We start from the raw sequence: 18,552 nt of genomic DNA, 5'->3' as shown, positions 1-18,552 counted from the left end.
TATGTCTGTGCACACAGAGGCAGCTGCCAGAGAGTAAGTATGTATGTATGTATGTATGTGGCTGTTTAGCAAAGGCCAGAACTCACATTTTCCTCTTGAACTGCCATCAGTCAGGCTGGATGGGAAAAAAAAAAAATCGGTGCAGGCAGCATCAAAAATTTCAGTCTTACAATACTGTAAGGGTTAATACAAACCTCTGCTTGCACTGCTCAACTCTTCAATGTACAATTCAGTCTCCCTTCCTGGCCTGAAAAGCAATTCTGCTCCAAGTCTGTGTTTAGTGACCTTCCAAACTAATGACTTCACCAGGACTTCTCAAGACAAATACTGGGTTAATAAAGGACAGTCAGCTGCAAGATCCAGTGCAAGGATCCCCAGCAAGGGGATCCAACTTTATTCAGGCTATCATCTTTCAGGCATAACATACCCCTTCTCTCTAGGGAAATGAGTAATAACTGGGACCAGGGCCAGGATGTAGGCAAGCCTACAGTGTGTATAAGAAAGGAATAAACATTCTCTGACCTGTTACTCCAAAGAGAAAGGCACATGCAATAGTCCCTCTTAGCCAAGTTAATGATATGAACAGCTTCTGCCCTGCGGGAAAGTAATTGTACAGTATTAAACATCTACTTCAGATGCTTGCTTGAAAACATCCTCTGCCCCATGTCTTACAGATTTTGCTTTAAATCAGGTAACTCCTATATCCCCTATGGATGTATAGATCAGGGTGACTGCTAGACAGTGGAATGAGAACAGCAAAACAGTGATGTGGCCACAGATTTCCTGCTCCCTTTTACATCGGGGTTTTTCCCCTGCTACTGGTTGTTCCTGCAGTTTTAGGTTTTCAAGTCAGTTAGAGATTATGCTGCTTCAACCTTAAGTGGGAAATCTTTATTGTGGGAAGGATAAACAATATGTTGAAGCAGAAAATTTAAAAAAAACCCAACAAAACCAAAGCACACCCTGTCAGTTTTTACACTGAGAGGCCCAAGACTTAAGGCTCTCACATGTCTAAAAGCACACAGAAATTCATTCATGAGAGAGTGAGACTGAGTCTTAAGAGCACCATTCATGCAGAGACTGCAGGATTGTGGTAGGCAAAGGCATGTGACATGCTGTGGATAGCAGGCCATCACAGAATTAAGTTAACTCAGCAAAGTTGGCTTTACTGGATTATATTTTTATTTTGGCAAAGAGTGAGTGCCATCCTATTTCTACTCTCATTTTAAGGGAGGAAAGGAGGAAAGGAATAACTATAGAATAACTACTGCAATCGTCTACTCCCAGTTCAAGAGCAGCTTCAGACACTGGCCAATAACTGACTATATAGAAACACAGAAGTAGAAGGCTTTGCATCCAGAAAGAAAAGAAGTAAAAAACTGAATAAAATGGCTAAGGCTTGAAGACAGGTTTTTTTTGTTTGGTGGTTTGGGGTTTTTTTGTGTATAAATGAAAGATTGGATGAACAAATACATCTTCTGTTGTAGCACAAGCCAGTGTCTAGCCTAGCCCTTCTCCTATTTGCCAAACCCAGACCTTGAACGCTGCTGTGTTTGTCATGTCAAAATTACGAATAATTTTCCAGCTATTATACAAGAACACAGGAATGTACAGTCTAAATCTGAAAGAAAATAAATAAATTTTAAAATAAATAAAAAGAAAAATAGCTTCAAGACTAGAATGACATTTTCAGTGGAAGCTGGAGGACAACTTGCCTTGACCGGAGAAGCCAAATGTGTACAGCTGACAAAAGGAAGGAGTTTGAGGCAGGCCAGCTGTTAAATCTGTCATCTTGGTTATCATTTTAACAGGTGAGTTCTCTACAGAAACTCAGTATCATAATTTGAAACACAATGCATTACATTCAATTCGGCTTGTGCATTTCAGCATGACAGTGCTATGGGAAGCACTACAGGCCAGGCAGCTACAGTCTGGTAAGATCTGTAGGTGCCAGCCAGCAATTCAATTAGTCTGCACAACAGGAAGCCTGAAAAGAGATGGTATCCCCCTAACGCTTGTGTGCTCCCCCTTTAGGTAAGCAACAAAAGAGTTCATCTGCATTTGGATAACCCATGGATATGTCTGCGAATTTCTAAACAGTACATCCAATAAATGTTCAGTATACTGAGATGGTGGCAATTGGAACAGATACTGGACTGTAGCAACACCCTGCTATGCAGACTATTTGCCAACACCATCATCAACACATCGTTAAGAGCAAGACTCATACCTTGATCCATTCTTAAAACAGATTCTGAGATGCTGAACTTCTTACGACCTCTTAGAGACTCCTCAAGGAAGAGACACTAAGGTCAAGTATATTTCAGAGTTCTGCCTTCAGAAAGCAGGTGGCATACAGAGCACTAACAATAAATCTGAAACTCGGGGTTTTTGTTTTATATAACAAGTGTTACTCCCATCTAAGTGTTCGTTTCAGAGCTCCCACTCCTCCCACTTAATTCTTCAGGGGTGAGGAAACCCACTATCTTACATCTTGACACCATTTAAATGTTGCATTTATAATAAAACTTAGACCTAGAGAACTGAACCTATAACTTTTAAATGAAGAAATACAGCTGCAGAAAAAATAAACATTGGTAACTCAGAAAGATAACTGGATCGAGCAGTCATGGGAAAACAGCTGCTGGAGAGATAGCTCATAAGAAAAAGGCATGGAGAAAGAAGATCTCAAACAGCAGCCAAGTTTCATTTATTAAGAACAGGAAAGAAGCTAGAGCAACTATATTGTGTACCACTCCTCCCATCCCATGTAATTGGGAAAACTGATTATGAAGGGCAACCTCCTGAAGCAATGAACTTAAAACTGAGAAAATGAAGGAAGTCCAACTTCTATCTAAATAGCATAACTAAATACAGCCAAGCAGCTGTGGTGCAAACTAAGCTGGTTTTTGGCAAAGATACTTTGTCAAATACGTGTTGGCCTCTACAGCTGCATACTCCTGCAGTTTAGGAGGCTGCCAATAGGGAATACACACACACTGCCAGTGGTCTCTGGCATCAATTCACCTAAGCACCAGTGTCCCTGAACTCTACATCACTACTAAGGTGAGGTAGTTGGTAATTACCTCTGTGACACCTTCCCCTTCTGAGCATTGCAGATACTGCTGTTCTACTTTCATAACCATTTACAGACCCCTCCGTAATTCATCAGAAAGCCGTGTTAATGACAACTCATCATGCATTTAGGTCCAGAAACAATGCTAAGAGCTACATCTGGAATCTCAGTTCTGCATCCCATTACGATGCTCATTACCACAGGCTCTGATTGTATCTCTGGGTGCTACTCTTAAAGCATCACAAAACACATTATTTTCTCCCAAAAACTATATGCTAGTTGCTATTTTACAGTTGGGAACTTTCTACCCACCCCACCTCCAAACTTCTCCTATAATCCCACACAGTCAGAGGCATTCACAGGTCTCCAGATCCATTTGATATTAACCCCAAATTGCTCTAGAACACAGGGACTTTTATTTTCCTGAAACAGACAACCTCCATAAGAATCTGTACTAGAGCTTCTGGGACAGTGGTCAAAATAAACACAGAGATCAAGTCTTCAACTCTGCCTTTGTGTCTATGCAGTCACTAGCAATGGTCCTGCATTTCTGCCATAGTTTTACCTATGAGTGCCCAACAAAGCAGGTCTTTGGGAGCTACAAGTCACCCTGGGAGCACTATAACCTCCAGAAGAATAAGGGGACTTGTAGTCATACTCCTGGGGTTTCTCAGCACGACTCCATATCTAGTGTTCAAAAACGTAACCATTCCAAGTGCATACCACATTACTTCATGCATGGAAAGGGAAAGCATTAGTTTGACCCGTGCAACATTAGATTTTCCAGCAAAGTATAGCCGGAACCTAAAAACCTCCCTGAGATGCTTCCATGCAATTTGCCCACAAGTCAAGGCTTTGGTTTCCATAAAATGGAAAAAGCATTTGTGAAATTGGAACACGGGTCCTCCACCTGAGTTACATCACAGGACTGCAGGGTGCTTCAGGCAGTGCAGGGGCAACCAGTTCATTTGCTGGTGTCCAGTGCACACCTTAGGGGTCTCAACAGGGGGGCGAGCAGCTTTCACACATACACACCCCCCCACACACCCCCCCGCCTCATAAACTGACCGTCAGGCCCAGCCGGCAATTACAATGGAAGCAGATAGTTAAAAGTTCCAAGTGCCAACACCATGTGTCACAGAATTTTTTGTTGTGCTTTTGGTTGGTTGTTGTTAAACCTTTAGCATCTTCTAAGCTTCCTATTACAATGTTAACAGCAGGAGGGAGTCATCTGCAACCAGGCTGCCTTCTGGTAAGCTCTTTTTGAGCCAGATAGAAAGTAAAGCTCTCAGTTCACCCTTTCCTTCTCTCCCTTTTTCTAAATACGACTGCTTGCAAAATACGAGTACTTGCAGAAATCAGTCAAACTGTGACATAAACATAGTCATACAAATGCACACCTCTGCATCCCTCCCCATGTACCAGTGACATGCCAGAACTATTACCTAAGGGCAAAATTATTCACATGCCCCCAAGATTGCTGTTCACTTACAGAAACTCTCAAGTGGTAGCAAAAGCTATCCACACATCACCAGACAAATACCACACCATCTGGCAGGGCAAGAAGGGAATATGGAGTCCTTACACACTCATAAGGGCACAGAACACAACCCCCCCCACACACACCTTGTTTTGTAGTTTACAGAAGTAGGCTGTAAAAGATCAGCAGTATTGCTTTCTTTGGGAGGAAGACAAGGGTTCCCGAATGGAAATCTTTCTTTGTGGGGGGGAGGGGGCAAGACAAGCCCAAGGCCAGAGAAGCCACCTCTGGGATGTAGGCATGTGCTGGGAGGTAACAGTTAGGCTCACTTCTTCCCTCTCTTCAACCCTCACTACTTTCTTGTGTAGTCAATTTGCCCTTTTCGACCTCCCAGCCAGCAAAACTTTGTTGAGCAAGTCCTCAGAGGTTCAGCTGCCAGAAATACAAGGTGCTGCAGTTACTTTGTGGTATTTTCTTAGATTAGCAGGATTTTATTTTTCAATAAAGAAAGTAACATTTAAAATATCAAAGTCCCTCAATATAGACCATGAAGAACAAACAGTGTTTCAAGTCTTCTGTGCCTTCCCACAAAAACCCGAGGTTCCTGCCTCCTTTGTGAACAGAAGATTGATAATATTTCTGCCAATACTGGTCTCATCTCTTAGGGAAAAACTGAGCACCAAATGTCAGGCTGAACTGGGAAATTTACTCCAGGAACAGGTACAACTCAACTGCTTTTGTACTGGCCAAGCCACTGCTGACAAAACCACACCAATAGGATAACAAAGGTACACTGGGATCCAAGTGACTGCAGTCTGGCTCCAAGTTACACAGCCTTCCCCCTCCTCCCAGTGCCTCCCAGTGCATGTCAAGAGACAGGAGTTGATCCTAAGTGTTCTATCTACCTAAACATGGCTGAGTCCAGAAGAAGGACACAGCATGGACTTCAGTCTGGTGCAGGAGATGGATGCTACAGGTTGGCTATTGACCCCTGGCAGGCTGAATGCAATAGGGAGTGAATAGAGAAAAGAATAGGGCAAGTGACAAGATCAGCTCTTCCATCTGATGGCTCTGCTGACTCTCACATGCCTTCCATTTTCATCTCTTTTGGGACAACCAGAGTTATAGCCTTCTGGGGTTGTCATGCCATACAGGGTACTTTTTTCCACAGGATATCCACTGGGAGGATCCTAAATATTTTTCCTAAAAAAGACAAATTAGGTACCATTCTGAGACTGCTGGAAAGGAAGGAAGGCTTCCCCAAGGCCTCTAGGCTTTTGCTGCAGTTCTAGAGCTACTGTTGGTGGCTCACTAGAACCCCTGGCTCCATTCCTGGCAATCCCATTCCCTGGTCCATTAGTCACAGCAAGCAGTTTCTTGTAGAAACTGTTACACCACACAAACCCTTCTGTTAGCAAGTCGCCCCTTACAGATTATTAAGTAAAACACATTTCTAAGCAGCTAGCAGATCCAATCTAAAAGGCAACAAAACAACTAGCCCTGAAACGACTAAACTGTTACTGAGAAATTTTAAAAAACTATTGTTTTGGTGTGAAGAGTATTGGCGTATACATCCCATGCTCCTTGGTAGCACTTAAACTAACCAAAAGCAGATAGCATTGCCCCTCTTTTCCAGCTCCTTGAAAATCTCACACAGGGACAAATAAACATGGGAGTTACTTTGGTTCCTGTAGCACAAAACCACCTCTGCTAAACAAGGCAGTGGAACGAGGCTCCCTTTAAGAGTTGCTAATGCCTGAATACACCTGGCAGCCCACTGGGAACACAGCTCAGGTTTGCAGAGACCCAGAAAATACCAACGCAAAAAGCGCTCTGACTCTCTCATCCCTGCTTTTAGTAAGGGTGTGAGGGGAGAAAAGGACTTTTAGGGCATGACAAGGAAAAGGGTTTTCTTGCAAGCAGGTTGTGCAATCCAGAGCGTCAACTGCCATATTCAGAACAGCTTTTCTTTAGGGAAAGGGTACCAACACTAACTCTCTCTGAGGCTGGAGATCTCCAAGCCAAAGCTAGCCAGCAGGCAGAGATGGTCAGATGAACAAAAATGATTTGGTAAGCCATTTGCCATCAAGAGGACATCTTCAGAGAGAAGAGAAAGACGGCCAAGCAGCTTCAGGGCTCCATCCTTGTACAGCCTGCGACCTGACACAGAAAATGGAAAGAAACATCAACCAGAGATTGGCACTGTGGATTAACTCTATACACTCACAGAGGGATGCTTGTCAATACTTTCCTGTTCTTTCCCTGATAAATGAAGACAGCCTGCACAAACACTACATGCACCTTTGAGCCTAGATGTGAAAGCAGTGAGCATCCTACAATACTGCTGCTCATGGTTTCATATACCTGCAGGCATAGGAAGCAAGAACATGAAATTCGCCAGGTAGTTGCTTACATGAGAAGTTCCTTTCATGCTACTGTGCCCTAGCAATAGCTTCAGTTTTTCCCCTGAGGAGGAATTAATCTCTTCATTCATAACCAGTTCCCCGAATTTGATTCTGACATGACCCAAATCAGCTCCAAGAGAGTTCCTGGATACATTTACATGCAATCTTTCATCAAGACAATTCCTGTTTCAGGTAGCAGAGAGAAAGTGCCATTGTAAGGGAACCAGAGTCACCTCCTTCCAAGAACACCATATGGTCTCAGACAGATCAGAAGTCTTCCAGTCCAGTTCAAGTCCAAGCCTTGAACTCAGGATGCAGCACTGCCTGTTACCAGGAGCACAAGTAAGATATTTATACAGAAAAAAAAGAATCCATTCTGTTCTAGCTTCCTCAAAAGTCTACATGAACCTAAGCAGCCTCATTTTTTACACAGCAAAGGTAAGCAGGGTCTTTGCATGGTACATAAGCAAATGTTACTTCCACCTTGTGTATTATTTCAAAGACACATCCTGTAGATCCACTCCAGCTTAATGAAATGCACTGCCCATCTGGCCTGTCTCACAGTCCTCTTCCAATGTCACAGGGATAAGCCCTGCGCTGCCACACTCACCCGCCTTGTTCTCCACAGGCTCTGCTGAGTAGAAAATGTAATCAACAGTGGCTCCAAGCCCCATGGGCATCGTTGTGACCTCTGGGCGTCCCCTCTGTGGCAGGAAGTGGCTGTAGACAGAGGTCAGGTTGAGGCCATGCTGGATAACACCTGAACACCTGCACATAAACAGTTACTGTTTACCAAGCAAAGAAAGAGAATTATGCCTTTTCAATACTGCACTCACAGCTGAATAGTCCCTTGCTGATGCAATTGTCTAAACTATTCCTACTTTGTGAGCACATAAAATCTTTCAGAACTATTCACTCCACTTACACCAAAGCAAGACAGACTGTGACCTTCCTTTGTCTTCAATACCCAGTCCTGTATATGTCTATGCCCTTCATTCTCTATCTCACCAACACAATGCTGACATAGTAGCACCCAGTTGCTGGGACAGTCCTGGGGGGATCTAGCTCTTCCAGATAGCCCTCCTTACTCTCTTTCACTCACATTTATTTCAATCTTTACTTCAGCCAGATTTTCAGTGTTGAGGAAAACAAGGCTGAGTTTGAAGACTGGGGCCATTGAAGGTGCACCAAGTTACCTTGGGATGAATGGCTGGGGATCAGGGTCTTTCACCATGGCAGCAGGCTTGGGCCAGTGTGCAGGGCGGTCTGCAAAGGAGCAAAGAGATTCCAACCAGACCTACACAGATCCCAGAACACGCTGCTCATCCCAAGTCTGAGAAGCTTCTCCTGAAAACAAATTAATCATTTTGCCCAAGAAGAGCAGATAGCTTCCAGTCACAAGCATCTTAAAGGAAAATACCCAAAGGAAACACCAGCTGTAAGACTAACAGGAACATCCTTAGAGCAGATTAGTGCAAACAACTGAGAAGTCATATTCTGTCCTGCTGAGGACACGTCCTTAAAGCATTTAATATTATCAAAGTTCAGGGTATTTCAATCTTTGCTCTCAAAGAAAGGTTGCTTGTCTTAGCCTACAGCCTACTCAAAGGGTGTCTAGAAAGGCAGAACAGAAATGGAGAAAGCAGAACCAGCCACGCCACAAGGCCCAGAGGTGCAGCAATGTCTACTGGGTACCAGCTTCCAGAGACATCTATATTGTGGCCATTGTGTATCATTACAGTCTTCAGGTTGTTCTCCACCACCAAAATCTTGAAGCAGAAAAAAGAAATATATGTATGTGCTTCAGCTTAAAAGAATTTTATAAGAAACAGCCTCAAAAGAAGCTGAATCTCAGTGCATCTCAAGGAACACAGTCAGTGTGTATGAGGGAGGTAAGAGTGTACTTCTCTGAGCTCTCATAGAACCTAATCACAGTCACAGAAGGCACCTTCTGCCTTTCCTTTTCCTTACCAGGCATTACCTCCACTTCATGTTTTCTTTGAAATCATAGAATAATACAACTATAGAATGGCCTGGGTTGGAAGGGACCTTAAAGATCATCTAGTTTCATCCCTCCATCCCACAGGCAAGGATGTCACCCACTACATCAGGTTGCCCAGGGCCCCATCCAACCTGGCCTTGAACATTTTCCAGGGATGTGGTATCCACAACTTCTCTGGGCAACCTGGCCCAGTGCCTTACCAACTTCTATGTAAATAAGGTAGTAAGGCATTTAGGAAGTTTAAAACCATTTCCCCTTGTCCCATCACTATATGCCTGTGTAAAGAGTCACCATCCCTCTTTTTTTATAAGCCCCCTTTAAGTACTGGAAGGCCACGATGAGGCCTCAGTGGGGCCTTCTCTTCTCCAGTCGCAACCCTCTCAGTCTGTCCTCAGAGGAGAGGTGCTCCATTGAGATAGGGGCGTTACAAGCTGAAAAGTCTCCTGTTAATACCTGGTTTAGCATCTGTCACACCTTCCAAGAGGACCAGCTGTGGTGGTCGCTCACAGGCAACATCGCAAAAGCGGAACTGGAGCAGGAAGTCACGGCTGTATTCACGTCTCCCTGCAGAGAAAAGTACAGGTTAAAAGAAGAAAGTAATTGCAGCAAAGTCACATCCCTAGGGAACATCTACATGTATTTTAGACCTTTGGGCCTCTTAGACCTCTTTGGTTTGAGAGTGGCTTTTGTGCCCAAGCACCCTGATACCATGAGAACAGAAATCACCTAATAACCTACATGTAGAACAGAAGAGATGTGTAAAAATAGAAGAACTGAGCACAGCTACTGCTATCCCTTTACGAATGCAACAGTTATGGTCAGTACCAATTATAAATGTCCTCTCTGAGACACCACAAGTTCAAGGGACTTTCAAGCAGATCAGTTAGTGTGTAACTCAAGGAAATGTCTGCTGAAAAAGAAAACATTTCTGGAGATCAGGCTGAATACAAGTTCTACATTCAAGATTTTAAAAAAAGCTATTTTGTGTGGGCTCCATTTTTTTAATCCTCTCTACGGATGCAGAGAACAGACATGAGTGTAACTGGGTCTTAGGAATGATTTCTTAACAGTGGTTTGCAAATACGATCCAAAACCATACCCCCAAACACCTGCAGATGAAAGCTGTGCCTGCTGAACATAGTTTACAACTGCACAAAAGCCTAAGTCTGGGAATATGAGAGAGACACATAGAGCAATTGTTACTGGTAGAGGAACATTCAGCTCCTGACTAGAGAAAGAAAACAGTAGAAATGAGGCTACAGCAATAGATTCTGAAAAAATTGTATTTAATTCATATACCAAGTAGAAGGGGAGAATCTTTGTTGAGTGCCTCATGCACTCAGAGAGACAGCAAGACCCACAAACTGCCCATCCTCAGCAAACTCATGTTGTCAGTGCATACTGGAGCTCACCAAGTTTCTTTGGCTGGCACAGGGTAACATACTGGCACTTGTCTGTTACACCCAGTGAGCTTGGCCACAGTGGGGCCAGCAGTTTCCGTGAATACAATTGTTGGGAAAAGTCTTCCTGACCAGACACCTGCAAGAAGTCCAGAAAAGGAGAGCAACCATCAGTGACACAAAGCAGAACTTCTGCAAGATGTAGAAAATGTACACATACACACTTGTCAAGAGCAAGACAGGAGAATGCCCTCATAGAAAGGCACGAACTACGCCATTCAGAGTATGGTGCAGGCATAATAAACCTTCAGCTGCAGGGGACAGATACAATTAGATAAAAGTCACCTGACGAGATACTTTACAGGCATCTTACTGGAGTGATGATTTAGCTTGAAAGCCAACCATGTATTTGATCACAGACACACAGTAAGACATAACCACAGGAGACTCTAGCATAGGTACCCACTTCAAACTTTTTTCAGAACAAACATCCATGTAAAATTTCAGTAAGTCTTGGTGGAGTTGCACTTCCCTACACTTCCAGTCACCCAGGCATAACAACTCCATAGGAAAGGGAAAAAAAGACTTGAAATTAAGTGGTCTATTATCACAAGCCTGCCTCAAGAGAAACCAAAAGAGCAGTGGTGGAAACAAAAGGCACACTCTTGTCTGCTTCTTTCCCCTGCAGTGCTGGAGACATTGGGGAAGATTGCTGAAGAACTTTATTCAGTATTAAGACTATTTCCTCACAAGAGAAAGAATGCAGCCATGCATTTCTCTAGCAGCATGCAATAAAAAGCTATCCAATCCCAGTTCTGGCTGGCAACTACCTTCCAGGCTGGCATCCCATGGTACGAAAGTTCACCATTTCGAATGAATTTGTAGAGTGGAGAATCAGGTACAGAGTTCAGGTCTCCACACAAGATGACAGGATAGTAGCTGCCTTCAGTAGTTCTTGCAATTTTGTCAATCTCTGCTAGCAGCAAGGCCACCTGAGCCAGTTTGATATCTCCTCGACGGGGATTGAACAACACATGAGTGTTGGCCACACACAAAGGACTGACTGCCTTCAGACCTAGGCCCTCTGGGAGCACAGGCTGTAGCAGCAGCACCAAGCCCACATTATCCCGGTTGAGGACGTCCAGACCAGGCCGGAAGTATTCTATGGGGCTGAGGCTGATCAGCTGGAACCTGCTGTGCTTATAGCACACCGCACATCCATCTGTCTTCGTCCCGGTTCTGCGCTTATAGAAGCATGCAAAGCCTGAAAAGAAACGATCACCTATTAAAAGGCTTATCCAGTCACTACCTCAGACTCAGCAAGTCTGCATAGAAAAGGTTCTTACTACATTTGGGTACAGCAATATACCCAATTCTGTTCCAATAAGCATCCTTTATTATTAATCATTGAGGGTATTTTCTCTCTCTGTGTCCTCCTAGGGCCTCTGTTTTGTTACTCTGATCATTCAACTCAGAAACATCAATTGCAAAAGAAAGGATAAAGGTCTAGGAAGATAGTTCAGAAGCAGGGCCAGCAGCCACCTGGCAAAAAGGAATAGGTCTCTTGAAACTGAGTGCTTTGAAGACGTTAAGCAGAAAGCACTGCTTGGCCAGTCCCATGAGCTGATGTACAGACCCACAAAAGCAGGACATACCCATCTCCTTGAATGTTGGTTCCAGTTGCTCCCAGTAATGGTTCTCTTGTACCTCCTGGAGACACAGAACCTGGAAGGAAGGCAGAGACCTCACTCACTCCGCAAGTATTTTACTAGTTACCTTTTCTGGGGGAAGGAAGAAAGTGGAAAAGTACACTCACATACCAACCCTCCAACCAGAAATGTCATCACTGCAACTCTGTCCTGTCCTTTCTAGATGAAGAGCAATGACTTTCTAGGTCACATTAGCTTATCATTCAGTTTTCCAGTGATGAGGCAAAAGATCCTTCATCCCACAAAGAGGACTCAAAGAATAGAGAAATTCATGGAGTCCTCTTCTATGCAGGCTTCCCCTCCTGTGCTGCCTTAGAAAACTGGTCCTTCTTCCTCTACTTCTGCTGTTTATAGAAGTTAAGCCCTGCTATCAAAGTATGACTAGTTTCTACAATCAAAGCAAGACAGACACCAAAAAAAGGGTCTGTGAAAGTCCTCAAACACTCTCAGAGCAATCAGTGCTCAGTTACCAAGCAGGTAGCATCTTCCTAGGACTTGCCCCCATCTTTTTCTTTTCTTAATACTGTTAGATCAAACAAGGAATTCACATTCTGGTGACACTGAGTAGGGAGGGCTCAGTCACACTTACGTCAGGATCCCAGTGCTGGATCTCCTGCAAAAGGTTTGGAAGGCGGTAGTTCCAGTTCAGGATGTCTGGATGACAGTGTACATAGAGATCACGGCCCTGCTCAACCAGGTCCTGGGCAAGGATGTTGTAAGACATGACTCGAAATTCAAATAGAGGAGTGGTTTTTGAGACCTGCTCTAAGACACAGGGCTGGACAGAAAGATCCTCCCAGTCTCTCCATAAGATCTCTATATACAAGAGACAAAAAACAAAGTTACAGGCACACTGGGTACCTTGCTGATATTTTGGTTCCCCTGGGACCCAGAAAATAGCCATTCTCAGTCCCTAAGCTAAGGGCACTCTAGCTTCTCAGCAAGCCCTCACCCACTCTGGTTTTCAGATGCTCTCTCTGGATACCTTTGGATAGTTGTCTGCAGGGACAGCATAACAAATGACCAGAGTCAAGCATCCTGGAACACCAGACACACTTTTTTGGCGTTTTTTAGAGTATAAACCCAGCACTTGGCTAAGGAACATATACTGATATTCAGACCAGACAGTCTAACAGCACAGAAACCACTAGCTGTGACCAGCCCCTCCTCAGCAAAAACTCACTTTACAGTTTTCACTAGCAGATCCTGTCAATTCTGCAGGGACAATCAATGTCTTAGTGACAGCAAGCCCAAACACAGTAACCTGACCACATTCACTACAAATGCCAATCCCAAGCTAAATATCAGATTCAGAGCCGTTACTGACCATGGTAGGGCACCTCTGTTGGGACAGGATAAAATGGCACCGCATCCTGAATGGGCCGGGCTGGGAGCACTGGTGGCACTGTCTCTGCATCACACGCTAAACTCCAGGCCAGCACAGCTGGGTCATCATTCAGCACTTCCACGTTGATACCAGCACAGCCAGCTGTCTGGTGATCTGTCTGTGGCACCACAGCTGCCCAAGGGGCACTGCCTCCTACAGTCACTGTTTCCTCTGCTGGTAATCTTGCCAGTTCAGCCACTGCATGATCTTGCAGTTCTGAAGAAGCCAAAGCATTTAGCTCTGAGAGCTGCTGATCAGCACACCGGGTGACTTCTGGAGATGTATTCAGGTCACTGAGGCTAGTCATCAATAGCTCTGAACCTTCAAACCAGTCACTAGTGAGTGTAACTGACACTTTCCTCACTGCTGGAACACTCTCACTGGCTGGCAAATTCTCTACTCCTTCCTCCAGCCACTGCTGGAGAAGGGCTTCTTGCTCTTCTGGGACTGATGTTCCTCTGGTGGCAGCAAAGACACCTTCTATCTGGGTGGACGGGCTCTTCGCCAGAAGCACATTCTTTCGACAGGTAAAGAAAGCATCTGTCATTTAAAAACAAAATCAAAATAAGACAGCCAGAAATGCTTACTCGCTCATTCTTGTCTGATTCCAATTGCTATAACTCTGTGCAATACAACCATTCACTATAGCAATCCAAACAAATTACTTCTCTGAGGAAAAACAGTTACAGTCTAAGTAACTTCCCCTGCCTCCTCCAGGATGCTAAGCCACAGTCCACGTCCAGTTAAATTAGTCCAAGTCACTGAAACTGCACACAACAGCAATGGCTTTATCAAATCCAGGGAATGCAATTCTAACTCATGCAGCACCACAGACGGCCAAGCTGAAAGGCTCTGTGGAAACTATCAGCTCTCAGCAATATATGTAAAGGCACAGTCTGTAAAAGCTAGCTGATCAGGTGCATGGGCTAAGAAACCGAGGTCTTGTAGATCACCACTTGGAGCAAGCTTCTTTCCAGGGACTGAGTAAGAAATAGCAGTCAGCTAAGAGAATAAAATATGTCACAAGAATATGTTGTAGAAGAAAAACCATTCTGTTACTAAGAGATGAAAAATGAAGACACAGAGGAACCAACAAATGCCTGATTAGAGAGAGTATATGCACAGAAGTAGTCCTGGTGAGAATTACAGATCACTTGATGACTAATGTGGCAAAAAAATAAAACCACTTTAAACTGCTTTTAATGTAACACTTGAATATACCAATATTTGTGCAGTAAAGTAGAAAAAGACAGAGACTCCTTTCAGTTGCATCTATACAAGAGATGGCATTTGCATTTTGCTATGAATTCTGCACAGACACTCGTCCCTACTGTTAACTAGTAATTTCTGTTGATTACATATCACTTTTTTTCTCTGCATCCCTGTCAGTCAGCCATAGCAGTAACATACTATGTCAGCAACATCCATGTATAGTTTTACTATATATTTTGTGTCAAAGTTTTCTGTATGTGCCAGGAACACAGCTTTAATAACCATACTTCTCTCTGTCGGTTTGTAATTAAGTTCATGAATGTCAGAAACACCAATGCACCAAGGTAATGCTGCCACACACCACTGGCATGAAGAGTGCTTACAAGAGCCTGTTAATACACAATAGCAGCTAAATTTGAGATGAGTCAGCTCGCTGCTTACTATGAAAAAACACAGCATGCCAGTCCAGTAGTTGCTACAGGGCCGGGGACAGATTCAGGCTGGAGGGTGGCTTTACATCAGCTCAGTAACCAGAAACTGTGAAGCAGCAGCAGGATCTAGGAAACTAAGTGAAATAGCGATGCACACAAAACAGAAGTCCATCCATGAAATCACCCGCAGGTCCTTGGAGGATCACAGATCTCTGAGCAGCCCATCTCCAAGGGTGTCCCCAAGCCTGGAGAGCAGGTTCGGGGCAGCAGGTAGAGCCCCTACGCAAAGCGCAGTCTGCCTCTGCAGCACAACAGCCGGCAGCTGTTCCCTCCAAACACGCAGCTCCTCGCACTGCCCGTGGCCAGCAGCCCCAGGCCCCACCTGCCCAGGGCCAGGGCCTCGGGGAGTTCCGGGGCAGCCGGGCCGACCCCGGCCGACGGGCCGCACCCCCACCTCCGGCCGGGGCGGGGGACGGCGAGGGACATCCCCGCCCCTCCGGGCCACCCCCGCCAGCTCCCCCTGCCCCCGCCGCCGCCCGCCCGGGGCCGGGTTACCTCGGAGGGCCTGGAGGAGCCGCGCCGCCGGCAGCAGCACATAGCAGAGCACGGTGCCGATCATGCCGCCCGGCCCGGCCTCCACCGCCCCCGGCCCGGCCCCGCCGCCGCGCCGGCCCCGCCTCAGCTACGGCCTCACGGCGCGGGCTCGGCGGAGCCCGGCGTGCCCAGGCACTCACCGCGTCGGGACCCCGGGGCTGGCAGCCGGCTCGGGCCTGGCGCTCCCCGAGCGCCGCTCCAGGACCGCCTGCTCCCGGGAGGCCGCAGTCCGTGGAGGGACGGCCCCGGCCGGGGTGGGGCCCTGCCTGCCTGCCTCGCTGTAGGGCAGGAGCGCGGCCCGGGCCCGAGGCCTGCATAAGGGCCCGGCAGCTGTGCTGTGCCCGAGGGTGTCAGAAGCTGTGACCCAGGGCTGAGTGACGGTTGCTTTATGGCCCCACCACCCTGCAGTTTGTGGTTTCCGACAAAAATGTTCACCCCCTGTTCTCCAGAAATCCAAACAGGATTATTTTCCGTTGTTTTTTTTTTTTGTTGTTTTTGTTTTTGTTGTGTTTTTGGTTTGTTTTTTTTTGGGGGGTTGTTTTTTTTTTTTGTCTCCTGGAAAGGCAGCATTTGCTCCAGATGTTACACAGGCTTTTCGAACACCACTGATGATAGCCACGGTTTTCCAAAGCACAACCTCTATGCGGCAGTGCTGATGGGATGGGGGAGACAGCAGAGCAGGAGCGTTCCCTCACCCGGTGCTGCTGAGAGGTCATCAGAGGTCTGCAAAATCAGTCATCACCTGGCTGTGAGTACTCTGGCATCTGCATGTCGAAAACGGTTGCATATGAAAAGCAAAGTCCTGGTTGAAGTCCAGAATGTCAATGTTTACTTCACAATCAAATGTTTTCAACATCTAAAGGCAAACAGATTGAGCTGAGCACGCTACAGCTTTTTACACCAAATACACATTTCTAACGCGTAATCTCAGTAGCCTTCTTCCAAACTCTAAAATGGGTACCTGCACTGAAGTCAAGATTCGTGTTATCCCTGCCTTTTGCACTGATGAGTGCTGCCAAGCAGTCCTCTTGATGGTCACCAGCTGCTGTCTTATGGGTTATAATTAAATGAAACACTTGGTGTGTGCAGAAAATCATGCTGTGTCCACAAGAGCCAGAGAAGCCAGTGTCCACAAGAGACAGAGAAGCCTGCAACTTTATTCAAGTAAAGGGAGAGTCCACTAGACCATACCCCCATAGGCTCTCTCTCAAGTTTTTGGAGGACACAGCCTCCTTTTATCCTAAACTCTTGGCCGCATGTTGCCCTCTTCCTTTCCCCATTAGCTGAGGTACTAGGAAGGTACAGACTTCCCAAACTGCCTATTACACATTGTCCTAAAGAATAGAAGCTCAAATTATCTGGGTCCTGCAAAAAATGCAGGTTGATGTTCATGAAGACATTAAGACCCATTTTTAAGACGTTAACACCCATTTCTCCTAAAATCCCCACAGCCATTCTTCCAGAACCTGATTGGTTCTTTCAGATCAAGTCACTTGTGAAGACATTAAGACCCATTCTGCCATCAGTAATTAGCACAATGAGTGTCCACAGCTAGGATCTCAGATGATGTTATAATGTATATAAATAATAATCCTACCACTCTCTTTTTCAAATCCCTGTTTATAACAAACACCACAGACCTTAGAAGCAGGGACTTGTCTCAAATCCCACAGATGTCTCTGGCAAAGCACTGGACTGTGATCACCCGTCTCCTGTTGCAGTAAGCAATCCATCACTGGTTTCTAGTCAGAGAATGGAGGGTGTTCTCCAGAGGAAGGATCTGCAATATTAAGAGCTCATGACTGGGTCATTTAAAACCAGCCTGTTCCTTAAAAGGAAAGATCTAAGAAAAGATCTGCAGAGCCAACCCACATCAGAATAATCAGACTGAAATCAGAGAGGAATGTTAGCTGGTGCTACAAACAAGCAACCAACTGTGGCCAAGTAGCCACAGTTGTTTGGCCTACACTAGAAAAATATTTACAAATTTGGCAAAAAAATCAAAGCTGACAATGGTCATCTGCTTCAGGGTCAAGCCTTTCCCTGGGTTTTGTGGCATTTTGTTCTTTATCCAAATATAACCCTTCCACATTCTCTAATGACTGGACTATTTGAGAGGCCTATGTGGAACCTAGGGGAATAAAGCCACTAAAATTATCCTGTTCTTGGGGAAATGGAAGTATTTCTAAGTGTATGAATTAGTTCTGCTCAACCTTTATCAGAAAGCTTCTTCTGTTACAGTTTTGGTTTTAGTACCTTAGGAAAAGTCACAAAGTCCTCAGTAAAAAAGATGTAAAATAATAAGCACTGAACAACTTTTGGCACCAACAGTAGTTGGTGGGATGACTGAGTACTTGATTCAAGGCCCCATTAAGCGCTGACATGTTTACAAGCCACACTTTATTACTGAACATACTGGGAATTTGGCAGTAGGGAAGTCTGAATCTGTTCCAGACTAAAAAGGTGAGTACATTCTTGTCCTCATGTCATTTAAGACTGTAATGCCACAGTCTGATTTTATCATGAAATTGTACAAACTGGAATATGAACTTAAAGGAGACAAGAACTCTTAACAGCAGCCTGTCATGACTCTGCTGGGGGGAGAGGGTGGGAGGTCCACAGCCAAAATGATAGCTGTTCTCAGTTGTTGTGAGCTGACTGGATCCCAGAGCGATGGGGTTTCCAGCGCTGAAGGCCACCCTTAGGAGTCAGAAGGTGCAGGTGAGATCACATAAGGGTGATGTGGTATCACAGGGCAACCACAGGCTCTGCAGGACTTTCTCACAACACCAGGACAGCCCCTGCAAGCAAGACATAGGATTCTCCTGTTTATAAGCAGTACCAGAAGAACCCAGG

General features: G+C 45.2%; 1 protein-coding gene across 3 annotated transcripts; it reads right to left on the bottom strand.

The window, feature by feature from the left end:
* Positions 1 to 358: 358 nt before the first annotated feature.
* Positions 359 to 15,962, bottom strand: ANGEL1 (angel homolog 1). Of its 3 annotated transcripts, none has more exons than XM_032113391.1 (10): positions 15,837 to 15,962; positions 13,400 to 13,999; positions 12,662 to 12,888; positions 12,019 to 12,088; positions 11,194 to 11,627; positions 10,376 to 10,502; positions 9,417 to 9,527; positions 8,158 to 8,227; positions 7,572 to 7,729; positions 359 to 6,716 (listed from the first exon to the last, which is right to left on the bottom strand). In XM_032113391.1, the coding sequence occupies exons 2-10, from the start codon at positions 13,764 to 13,766 to the stop codon at positions 6,547 to 6,549; spliced, it is 1,734 nt and encodes a 577-aa protein (XP_031969282.1). In that variant the 5' UTR covers positions 13,767 to 13,999; positions 15,837 to 15,962; the 3' UTR covers positions 359 to 6,546. The 3 variants fall into 3 exon arrangements, with proteins under 3 accessions (XP_031969282.1, XP_031969281.1, XP_031969283.1); XM_032113390.1 differs by lacking the exon at positions 15,837 to 15,962 and adding an exon at positions 15,658 to 15,762; XM_032113392.1 differs by lacking the exons at positions 359 to 6,716; positions 8,158 to 8,227; positions 15,837 to 15,962 and adding an exon at positions 15,658 to 15,762 and having other exon boundaries at positions 7,597 to 7,729.
* Between the last annotated feature and the right edge of the window lie 2,590 nt (positions 15,963 to 18,552).

This window comes from Corvus moneduloides, chromosome 6, assembly GCF_009650955.1.
Source record: "Corvus moneduloides isolate bCorMon1 chromosome 6, bCorMon1.pri, whole genome shotgun sequence".
Lineage (NCBI taxonomy): Eukaryota > Metazoa > Chordata > Aves > Passeriformes > Corvidae > Corvus > Corvus moneduloides.
The sequence above is the reverse complement of the archived record's forward strand: the minus strand, read 5'-3'. Positions and strand labels throughout refer to the sequence as shown.